At 35.2% G+C, this 12,734-nt stretch overlaps 1 protein-coding gene across 6 annotated transcripts in view; it reads left to right on the top strand.

Moving 5' to 3' along the window:
* The window catches only part of FAT1 (FAT atypical cadherin 1), a 175,584-nt gene that overhangs the window by 96,385 nt on the left and 66,465 nt on the right, over positions 1–12,734 (top strand). For all 6 annotated transcript variants that reach the window (XM_031941398.1, XM_031941401.1, XM_023505791.2 and 3 more), the window contains exon 4: positions 11,987–12,048. In XM_031941398.1, coding sequence (XP_031797258.1) covers positions 11,987–12,048 — 62 coding nt within the window. The remainder of the gene's footprint in view (positions 1–11,986; positions 12,049–12,734) is intronic.

The raw sequence follows: 12,734 nt of genomic DNA, 5'->3' as shown, positions 1-12,734 counted from the left end.
AAAAAAAACAATCCTTTTTGAACTTTGTACTTTCTGAACTATCTTAAATACTAAATGATATGTAAAAAGAACGATGAATATCATTCTTTTGAAATTGTTTCTCAGTTAAATTAGGAGCTTACTATATTGGAATTTACTTCTCTTTTTAAAAGATGGTTAATTTCTTTTTATATAGCAGTTTTCATTTCTGTTCTAGTGGATTATGTTGAATTGTTCTCCAATTAAAGAAGAAACCAAAGAGATTGTCAGGGATTTTAGGACTTGCCATGAATAAATTAATAAAGCAGATAGCTTAAAGTACAATGACCTAGCTACTTCCTATGGTCTCCCAGTATTTCCTCTAGTATTCCTACATGTTTTTTTGCCTGGGCTTATGTATTTGGAAGTACATGTTACATATCTGTCTTAGATGGAAACAGAATCCCAAAATGTTTAGTTGGAAGGCACCTTAATATCTATTTAGTCTATCCCTCGTCTGAAAGTACTTCTGTAACATAACAAATAGACAAGGAATCATCCAGCCTTGGTTTGAAGACTTCCTAAGAGAAGTAATACTCATCTAGAGGCTCCCATTCTACTTTCAAACTATTCTAATTGTTGGGAAATTTTCATAATTTCAAATCTGCTGCCTCTTTGTAGTTTTCACTCATTATTCTTGGTTCTGCGCTGCTTGGGTACAAGAAGATATCTCTTCCCCAAGTAGTTCTCAGATTATTAAAGAGAGCTCTATCATGTTTCTTCCAGAGATAATATTTGTAAAATATGTAGGTATATACACAGGCACAATATCTTATACTTAGAAGGTGGTTAATACACGCTTGCTCCCTTCCAGCCTTTTCTTCTCTATTAATAGCATTAATAAAATAATTGGGGGGGGGGGCATCAGGGTGGCTCAACAAATAGAGTACTGGCCCTGGAGTCAGGAGAACTTGAGCTTTAGACATTGACTTAGCCATATGACCATGGACAAAGCCCATCACCCTGATTGCCTCAGGAACATGATATTCAACACAAATATTAGAATAGGGAATGAACTTTTCCTTATATTTAAGGAAAAAAATTGGTTTTGTTGGATATACAAGTAAAAATAAATAGCAGCTCATATGACAATTTGTTAAAATTCACATCCAGAACAAGGAAACAATTTTTCAGAATCGTTTCACTTATGCTACTCCTAATTTTCCTAAACTTTACTCACAAATCTAAGTATTAACTTTCTCTTTATCACTTCACTAGGAAATTTCTGTTCTCTTATGATAGTCAACAAAATAGATGAGCTTTGCAGGAAGAAAAAAGTTCTCTGTTTTTCAGCCATGGCTTTTTTTTGTTTGTTTGTTTATTGAAATACCTCTTCCCAAAGTGCTTCAAATACATGATTTTACAATTGTACTTAGTGGTGTTATCATTCTTTTACTATAATTCTCTAATGTCACTTATTCATAAGATATAATGGATACCTTGGGAGTCATCTCAGCCAATATAGAAAGATTCAAATGACATAAAACTGTTTTCTAGATAGATCAGAGTAACACTGAGTCCTGATGAACTTATTCCTGCACTGAAGGTGCCCTAAGACTATGTGTGTGAGTTTGTTTTCTTTATAACCAAATAATATTTAAATGTCAGAATTAAAGTTCTTAAACATTTGAATAAATAGGGTATAGGTGCCATAAACTTTCTATTTAAATTTATGCTTGCTTTTAAAAAAAATAAACATTGAAGAACTCCCTTCAAAGAAATCAGTAAAAATGGCTAAAATAAAGGTTCGTATGTTCTTGAGTGTTTGCCTAAAATCATGTTTGTCTAAATAATGTGATTATTAAGTTCTGAAATTTTATAGGACTCTGTAGTTGTTGGATGAAGACATTTTTTCATTTATCTGAGCATGGTAAGTGGAGAAAGGTTTTTAATTTTGGAAGAAATGTTGAAAAATATTTAATGTTTCTATTTCTTAGACATGATGCTGAACTATGGATGCCAGTAGTGTGACATGATGAAAATTGTACTGACTTTAAAGTGAAAAGACATGTATTGAGATCAATTCTGCTGCTTACTTTATGACCTCTTAGAAAAGTTATTTAATAGGCATGTGCGCATGTGTACACACAAACACACACACACGAAAAAGAGACAGAGACACACACATAGAGACACAGAGAGAGATACAGACAGAGAGACACACACACAGAGACACAGAGAGAGACAGAGAAGAGAGAAAGAAGGGGGTGGAGGGGGAAGGAGAGAGGGAGAGAGAGAATCAGTCCACTAAATGCTAGGGATATAATATAAATGAGATATATAGTCCCTGCTGTCAAGGGACATCCATTCTACTAAGGGGATATGTAACATTTTCAAAAATACAGCGTGCCTAGAAGGTGAGTACATAGTGGGATAGGGAGATGATTCTAACAACTTGAGCACCAGGAAAGGATTCCTGAAGAATGGGCATCTTAAGCAGAGACTTGGAGTTTCCACGTGGTAGAGCTGCAGAGGGGGATCATTTTAACCAAGTGAGGTCTTGAGACATTGAAATGGGGAGATGGAGTAACCTTTAGAGGGTATTGGATGCAGACTAGTTTGTTGGGAGTGTGCTGAAATGCTTAATGCAGGACTTTGTATTTTATCCTAAAGATAATGGGGAGCTGTTGGATCTTCCTGAACAGAGGAATATAACAGATCTGAGTCCCAGTTTCATGATCTGTAAAGTAGAAATAATACTTATTCCATCTATCTCCAAGGTTGTGTTTTTTTTTTTTTTTTTTTTTTTTTGAGAATTATATGAGATTGTATAATACGTTTTTTTTTTTTTGTATTTTATAATTTTTTTTTTTATTTAATAGCCTTTTTATTTACAGGTTATATGCATGGGTAACTTTACAGCATTAACAATTGCCAAACCTCTTGTTCCAGTTTTTCACCTCTTACTCCCCACCCCCTCCCCCAGATGGCAGGATGACCAGTAGATGTTAAATATATTAAAATATAAATTAGATACCCAATAAGTTGTATAATACGTTTTGAAAAACACTTCTAGATTTAGAGTTCAAACAGAGGACCTTAGAAGACATATTAAAAGTCATGTAAATTGAAGTCAGTTGGAGGTTGCCCAAAATTATTGAGAGTACAGTGAGTGGCAATGCTGGGATTTTAACCCTTCTCTTGTGTATAAGTCTAACTTTTCATAGAAAGTTCTTTTAGAGAATGATTTATTCCATCAGAATAGTGCTTTGTTGAGTGAATGAATGAATGTATGAATGAATGAATGAAGTGACCTTTTGATCTTGTAAACAGTTGATATGTCATAAGATGTCCAACAGTATTTTCACTGATTCCATTAATTTTTAATTTCACATAAAATGGTTAAATGCAAGCATAATTTTGGTATTGTTTTAAAGAAATAATTTTACTATTAAGAGTTTTTATCCAGCTGAATTTCTTGGATGTTCAAGATGAGGTTATGAGCTGTAATTAACAAGTAAACAAATTTCTCTTTAGTCCTTTAAAACAATTAAGATAAAAGCTGAAGCAAAGAGTGATCACTTCTCTGACATGAGTTGCTTTCCTCAGACCTTTGAGGATAAAGATTTGGAGGTATTCATTGTATTTTATAAACAGAATTCCCTGGTCTAAAGAGTTTCAGAAGCCTTACTGGAAAAAGGGAATATATGTATTATAACTGCTTTGATGCTAAAAAGGAATATTCTCATTGGTGAGAAAAAAAAATCACTAGCCTTGAGTAAGAAAGGAGGAAGGCCCAGATTTGAATCAAAATTGGAACATTTGTTAAAATGATGTTTGTAGCTACAGGGATATGCTCCAGGTGGCTTGGGCATATCAAGGCAATTTGACATTCAGATCAGAATCAGTTTCTGCAAAAGGCCTTTCCGGAGAAACCCTCCTTCCTTACTTTGATGTCTCCCCTTTGAGCTTACCTCCTATTTACATCCTATGTATTACACTATGCATTATCCACATGCTATATTGTTTATATATTGTCTTCTTTATTAGATTGTGAACCTCTCAGGCACAAAGGATTGTGGTGTTTGTTTTTGCTTTTCTTTACATCCCCAGTGCCTAATACTGTGCCTGCACAAATTAAATGCTAAATAAATGCTTGTTCACTGACTGTTGTTCATCACCCCCATATCATCATATACCTTTCAAAATGCAATTGTCTAAAACCTCCAGTTGTGTTTGCTGTCATGCTAGGCTGCACATATGAATATAATTTTCTCTCCAATCTCAGGACTGTTTTCTTTTCCAGTTTTTATGCATCATATTTTTCCCTAGTGTATTATTGCCCTTGCCTTTAACCAGCCTTATTTTCATGCCATATAAAATATTGGCTGAAATTATTGCAGTCTGTGAACCCACAGATTGTGTGTGTGCATGTGTATTATGCCCCCTCCTCCACATGTAGAGATTGATTCTAATTTAACTTTCCCAGTTTTTGCAGATCCTGGAGATAGTTAAACTTTGTTGTTTTTCATTAGCATTTTAATTGCCTTTGAAGCATCTCATTTGAAATGAAGTAGTTGAATTGCATCATGAATTTCCAAACTTTTTGGCCTTCATTCCCTCTTGGCTTTTTAGAAAACTCTCCCATATCCCTTATTCAGTATAAATATAAATAAATCCTAGAATTTACCATGCAAATACATATAAGAGATAAAGTAAGAGATTAAATTTACATATAGAAAACTTTATTTGGCACATCACTTTTTTAAAAAAGTATTATCAAGTTGTTAAATATTTATCACAACTTAGTTATAAATTAGTGTGACCTTTAATTCTTATTTTTGTCAAGCAATAATTTTTTTCTTTGTAGAATTTTTCAATACTATATCTACACATCATGCTCAGCATCCATCTTACTTTGGATTTGATGGTATTTATTTGTAAAGTGCTTTATGGTTTGCAAAGGACTATATATATGTTATTTCACTGAGAATGAAGGTTTTATTATCATCCCTGTTTTTAAGTTGAAGAAACTGAGGCTGAAAGATGCTAAATGTGTCGTTTTGAATTCTAATTCTTCCTGATATCTGATCTGCTATCCCACTGCTGATTCACTGGGATTAGTTTAGTATGTATGGTATCTGCTTCTCACTAAGGTTTGGCTACAAACATCAACTAACAAACTAAACCCTTATTTGATTTTGGCCATTAGGGAAAGGAATGAAAAGGAATAAAAAACTATATAGTTTTTATAGAATATATATGTATATAGAATTATAGAATATATGTATATATGTGTGTATATATACACATATGAATATACATTTATATCTACTATATATATTATTACTTCTATATATGTTTATTTTATGTGCTGTATACTAGGCATTGTGCTAAGTGCTTTACAGATATTTCATTTGATCCTCAAAACATCCCTGTTAAGTTGATACTATTATTATCACCATTTGACAGTTAAGGAAACCTAAGCAAACAGATTAAATGACTTGCCCAGGGTCACACAGCTATTGTCTGCTGCCAAATTGGAACTAACTCCAGTTTTTTCTAACTCCAGTTCCAGTGCTCTCTAAATCTCACCACCTAGCTACCATTAGGAATAATTTCTTCAACTGTTAACAAAATTTTCAAATATATATATTACAATGTCTCCTGTCCTCTCTACTTCAACTATGCTCCCATCTCCTGACTGTTTTGACTCCAGTCAACCCTCCCACCTCCACACATGTACACAGAACTCTTAACAATATTACTTTTAGAATATTTCAGTAAGATAATGTATTTATTTACTGTTCCTCATACCTGTCTGACAAAGTTTTCATATTCCCCAGTAGTGCACATACTATTGAGAACTCTTTGGTTGGATGATGCAGATGGACTTTGATTTCATTATTCTATAAAATCAAGGTATCTTATAAAAATGCCAAATAATAAAGTAATATTGATTGATGGATTTTAGCAAAAATTAGTTATTTTTCTACTTTGAACAGAATCTGTTCTAAAGAATTCAAGTGAATTTAAAATGTCTGCAGGTGTTCTTCCACCTTCCTTAAGCGATTTTCTCAAAATTCATGGTGAAGTTTGGTATCCTGCCCCTTCTCTCTCTCTCTCTCTCTCTCTCTCTCTCTCTCTCTCTCTCTCTCTCTCTCTCTCTGCCATGCTTGCATTTGTTCCAGGGCCACAGGGAAAACCATAGCTGCTAACTGCTAAGAAGGTTCACATCACAATTCTATAAAATTCAAATTGATATTGATTTAGAGAATGGAATCCTATTTTTCTAAGCTATGTAAGTCAGTCTTTGGGGTTTCGCTTTTAATTTCAAAGGTGCTGACTGAAAAAAGAAAATTAACTTGGTTACAACAAAGAAACACTTGGATATACTTTTTTTTTTATTTTGCTTGTGGTAGATATGCTGTACTTTGTAATTTAATATTTTAACCTTTTGAACTCTCAAATAAGCTGCAATGGAAAAACATACTGAATTGCTTCAAGAACATTGATATACTTCATAGACATCATATTTGGAGATAACTGACAAACTATCAAAATATTCTTTTACCTTTTCTGGAAACCAGGAACACTTGTAGATTAGCATGAAACTGCAAGTGGAAGCTAGTGTACTAGACTAGTATTTGTTTTGGTATGATTTTACTAGCCTTGTGAATGTACAAATCATATCACCTCTTAGCCCACTTCCTTGTCTGCCAAATTCAGGTAAATAAGTTCTCTGAGAAATTTATAGTAGATATATACAATTGAGAATTGCAACACACAGTGGAGAGGGCCAACTCTAAAGGCTGGAAGACAGGATAGTGGCCTCTGATGGATACTGGCTCTATGCCCCTGGACAGGTCTTAGTATCCTAAAACACTTTAGACTCTAAATTAGAGGAAGAGTTGCTGCTCTACACTGTTGAAATCTCAGATTTGGGAATATCTTTTCCTTCCCTACTAAATTAATTTTTTTAAAACAGAAAAATTCATTAAGATATCCCATGGGGAATATGGTAGTTATTATTATTGTCATTTTTACTGGTAATGAAGAATGTTATTATGTCCCCATGTGTTGTTGTAAATTTTCTGCATCCCAAAAAAAGTAAAATTGTCTTTTCTTTATTAATATAACTCCCTCCTGAGTTAGCTTGAGTAAATTTGAAATATTTCTAAAGGGGTTAAAAGAATCTTATCTGTTTCCTAGAAAGTAGATTTCAATATCTCTAAGAATATGCTTAAAGCCTTCTTAGTAATGATTTGAGGGAAAGTGTTTGGCAAACAATCTAGAGTCCTCACAGACTACAAGACATAAGATGAAGTTCTACTATAGAAAATTCCATGGCAAGTACCAATGTGTTCTTTCTTGTTCTGATGACTGCTTTTTTGGACTAAAGGAACTGGAGAGCTGGTATCCCGTCTTTGTGTAGGGAATGGAGAGGTGAAAAGAGGTGCCATGAATGGAGTAGAGGAGCAGAAAAAGCTGAGTCATTCCCCTTCTGCTCCTATATAAAGCCTTTCTTTTCTGTCTTCTTGAACTTGAATTATTTAAAACTGAATTAAAACTTTTGGAATACTTTCTTTTATTATGTATTTTTTTAAAGTGTTTTATGAACTTTAGGGTTACCTGGGGAATTGGGTGAGTTATTACTATTTTAACTGTAATAATCATTTGATCCTCATAGCAAACCTGAAAGATTATTACCATTTTACTGATGATGATGCTAGTATTATTCCCATAGATGAAGAAATTGAGAAGGAAGGGAATAAGCAGTTAAATATTACCCACTAGGTACATTATAAATATTATCTTATTTGATGCTTACAACAACCCTAATAGAGGGGTGCTCCTGATATCCCCACTATACAGTTGAAGAAACTGAGGCAAATAAGGTAAATGATTTGCCTAGGCTCACACAGTTTGAACTCAGGTCTTCTTGACTAAGGCTTAAGTTTGCTTAAGTTTTCATTCACTGTGTTATCTACTTGCCTTTGAGGCTGAGAGATTTGCCCAGGGTTACACAGCGCTAAATATTTGAAATAGGATTGGAATTCAGGTCTTGCTGATGGTAGGTCTAGTACCATAAGATCCTACTTTGAACTCTTGAACCAGAAGGGATGACTTAGAGGTTCATATTCTAAGAAAAGATACGAATAGCACCAAGAGTATGACTTCTAGGGGCCTTTTTACTATTTGCAAAATGGGAATATACCATGCGGGTTTGTTATGAGGATCAGATGCACCTCTTAATGGTGATTCATTTGATTGACAGGTAAATGAAGGCCAGCCCCAGAGCTCAGAGTATTGTTTGGGTGGGGTCCCTATAAGGATCATGAATCCCAACCATCCTCTAGCCCTCACAGATCATAAAAATCTGATTTTCTACATGGGAAGGAGGATATATTGTTCAGAGACAGGCCTGGTAGACCCTTCCATTTAGAAATAGAAGTTGTAATGTTCTCTTCTCTAAAATATAATGTGCTTTGAGCAGGTTTCTTGGGGAGCTTCTGAGAGCAGCCTTCCTTTCAGTTCTGTGTAATAGTCACCTCAAATGCAGCCAGGGGTTAAAGTCCAGTCCTTTATTGTCTCTTCCAAGTCTTGTCCTTCCTTGGGCCCGGTTAACTTTCTTAGAGGCCTATCTCTTTCCTTGGTTCTGAGAGCTCTTGCCGTTAGTCCTTTGTCTTTTCTAGCTTCAGCCTCTAGCTCCCTCCGAATGTCTCCAGCCAGCACAGGGGTGGAAAATGGAATGAATTGACTCCGCCTCCCAGAGAGTAGGCTTGTGGGTTTCTGACTTGTGAATCTCCTGGACTGAATCCTGACTTGTGAATCTCCCAAAAGTCTCTAGTTGGCTTGTGGGAGCTCCTTATATATGATCTCTTAAAGGTGTGAACTCTAAAGGTGTGAAAGGTGTCAACTCTCTTAAAGGTGTAAACTCTAATGTGTGAACTCTCTTAAAGGTGTGAACTAAGTACATAAACATTGTCTCTATCAATTCTAGTGACTTAGCACCTTGTTTCAAGTTGTGGTTCATAACAGAAGTGATGGCTCTTGATGGTGCTTCCGCCCTGTGTTATGGTTATTTCAGCTGTGGAAACACTAGAAACAGAATATCATTAAGCATTCATATAGTGCCTGTGTTGTTCCATATTCAATCCCTGCCTTCAAGGAGCTTGCATTCTAATAATTGTAGTTGTGATGGTTAAAAATGTGGCTTGGGAGCCAGGTTGGAATCAAGCAAATAGTACAGTAGCATGATCCATGGCGTTTAGGTATGTGGTCTTTGTTTTCATGTGTATCCTTCTGGGATTTCTCTGGAAGCCATGGTCAACAACACAAATATTTCCAAGTCTTTCAGCTTGAGGCTGTGATGGTATCAGTGTACTGCAAAGTCCAGACACAATTCTGTCCCCTGGGAGTTTAGGAATGAGGAGTTGTGTCCCAGATTAAGCCTGGAGCTACATATTTATCCATTTCAAACTCTCCACTCTTGAGAAACATGGATCCTGCCAACATGTAACAATGAAGTCCTTCATCTCTAAGAACCAACTTGCTTGCATTGTCTCCAGTGCAGGGAGAGACGGACTGGCCGATTGTTATTTGTTCTTCAAGGACTCCTCTCAGGTCAGGGTGATCTGTACTAAATTTTGTCACCTCTGTGACCCTGTAAAGGTCTTTGCAATTTCAGAAGGCCTATCCTCACCCTTGATCCATTTTTTTAATCCAAGGTTACTGGCTGCTTAAGTCTGGCCCCAGGCTAGAAATCAAGATTCTGTTGCAAAAATTTCCATGAGTTTTTCTACTTGTTCACTTCTCCCATATGAGATGTTTCCAAAATCTTAGTGCAGTTTTAAGATTTAAGAACTTAAAAGACTCTGGATACCCATTGTATATACACAATCCACATATACAGAAGGTTTTTGTTTGGTAAACAAAATATCTAAAACTTCTGAACCATTGGCTCTTTTTCCAGAGTCTGGTAGTTATCTTGATGACTTTGATTTACAGAGTTATTTAGAAAATAGAAAAGTGAAGTTTTTTGGATAGTTGTTGAGGTTAAATCACTTGTCAGGAAATATGGCCAAAGAAACAGAAGTTTTTGAACATCATAAGGCACCGTGACGTTTAGAGCACATGCTTTACTTTAATAGTCGATTTAAAAAAAAAAAATCAATTCAATTTAATGAATATTCCTTCTGGGTATCAGGCACTACATAGATAAAGCCAGAAATAAAACAGACCATCCCCTCAAGCTCTTCAATTCTTGTGGGAGAAATAATATTTAAAGAAATAAGATAAATACAAATAAATATTTTAAAAAATGAAGTTTGTGGGGTGGGGCTAGTACTCCAGAAGGAAGGGGATGAATGGGGTGAGTGGAGAGTCAGAAAGGGCCTTCCTTGTGTAGGAGGTAGCATTTAAATTGAGCCTTGAAAGAAACCAGGAGTTGGAAGAGGCAGAAAGGAGAAGGAAAGACATTTTCAGGCAGGCTGTGCCAGGTTTTGGAGACTGGAGATTGAATGTCATGAGATAGGGAAGTGAGAATGGACTCATTTGACTGGATTTTGGTGGAAGATTATGTTTCTTAACTAGAATGCAGAGGATATGAAGGAGAGTCAGGGCCTATCAATTAAGATAAGGATTACAATTTATCTGTTCCATTCATTTTCTGTAGTTCTTTTCCTCTATCTCCTTAAAATACTCCATAAAGGATGTACTCATTCTTTTGGATTCCTTTTAGGTTGTTTTTTGTTTTTGTTTATCTCCCTTCCCCCCACTCCCTGATTTTCTATGTTTATTAATACAGCACTTAGGTTATCTCTCTGAGGTTTTTCCTTGTTCTCACCATATGAAAGGCTTCCCTATTCATTAACTGAAGGACATTTTTTTTTATGTCATTTCATGTATACAAGTTCTCAATGGCAATAATGGCAGCCTTCTTATGGCCACTATGACTTGCCATTGTCCTTTTATTCACCTTCAGTGTTGGTTCTTCAGAGTCTCTGTGCTCTGTAGTTTTCTTTAGCTGTCACTGCAAGAATGTCATTGGTAACATTTTAATAAGTGTTAACTAATAATGGTGTTTAATACAGCCACATTTCATTTGGACAAACATTTATTAAGTGCACAGATTTGTACTTCGCACTGGAGGAGATACAATATTTAGATGAGATATGGTCCAGACATAGTCGCTGCCCTAATAGAGCTTTCAGTCTCATAGGAATAAGAATAGGACACAAACTTGGAACATGATAATATACAATGTTGCATGATAAATATATTATAGAGACGAAGAAGAAAAAACTATGTGAGATGTGAAAGCCTTTGGGGGGAGAGCAATCAGGGAAGGCTTTATGGAGGAAAAGACATGAGATGATCTTTGAAGGGTGGTTAGGAATTTAGAAGAGAGAGAGGATATGAAATCACTGATTATTATGGGATTAGTGAACAAAGGTATAGAGGAAAGTAATTGCAGGGCAGGTTTGCAGTTCAGAGAGAAGTTATTAGAAGTATAGCAGCAGCATACTGGAAAGATAGCCAGATACCTCTATGTTGGGGAAGATAGTAAACTGAACAGTGGTAAGTGGTAATGCTTTTCTATTGTGTCATGCATAATATAAATCATTAATTACTTCGCTTCTTAATAAATTTTGTGGAAATTTTAGGTAAAATGGGAATAATGAATGAAATCCCGTATGATTTCATAGAAGCCTTATTTAATAACTTGTTTTGTCCCCAAGCCAGTAAAATTTTTAGAGGTTAATTTTCAATCTTTGCTCCTACTAAATATTGTCTTAGCTGCTAAAATCAGCAAATGAGGCTTCACCTTCCTCTAAGTGAAGGATTATCCAGCAGACAGAATTATCTCTCTGGGATCCTGGACATGGCTCTACTTGGTTCCTATTTCTTTACTTGTTAAGATTTGGAATAATAGTCTTCCTCCTACTGTTTCAGAAGCCTCTGATCAATTTTCAGTAACTTTGCTTTTATCTCTGAGCATTAATGAGTTATTTATCATTCATAGGTCTCATCACAACCACATCAAGAAAACTAGACCGAGAACAACAGAATGAACACATACTAGAAGTAAGCATTTTATTTCTTTTTTCTTAAAAAAAAAATATAAAAGGAGGGAACTCAAAAGATGTTTCTGCTAGAAATATCAATTGTCTGTCAAAGAATGAAGTTGGTTGATGCAAGATATGCATGATGGGAAGATTTGAAGGGTTCTGTCTCCTCAATATTAGTGTGAATTTTACATCATATCTCTTATCAATTATGATGGTTTATCTTCAATCAAGGTCCTAGCTTACAAAACTAACCCAAGAAAGGCCAAGGTTGAATGGACAAAATGCATAATATCTAGGTAAAAATTAATAATGATTATAGCAAGAACAGCAACTAGTATAACATATTCAAAGAACTTTACAAATATCTAATTTTTGTATCTTCTCAACTACCCTGGGAAGCTGATGCAGTTATTATTTCCATTTTATAGACAAGGAAGTTGAGGCATAGGTGAAGATGAAGCAGCTTCCCCAAAGTCACGCAGCTAGTTGAATGGCTGCGGCCACTGAATTAAGATCTTTCTGACTCCAAATCTAGCTCTGTCTGCTGGGACATCTCACCACTTTATGAAACAAATCCTAATATTAGATGCCAAAGTATTCCAAGAAGAAGGAAGAAATTGGATGCAGGAAATAAAACAAAATAAATCTATTTCCTGCATCCTAGCTATACAAAGAAAAGATTGACTATTTGAATGTATTTGT

Source organism: Sarcophilus harrisii, chromosome 6 (assembly GCF_902635505.1).
Source record: "Sarcophilus harrisii chromosome 6, mSarHar1.11, whole genome shotgun sequence".
Lineage (NCBI taxonomy): Eukaryota > Metazoa > Chordata > Mammalia > Dasyuromorphia > Dasyuridae > Sarcophilus > Sarcophilus harrisii.
This window is presented reverse-complemented; position numbering and strand designations above follow the sequence as displayed.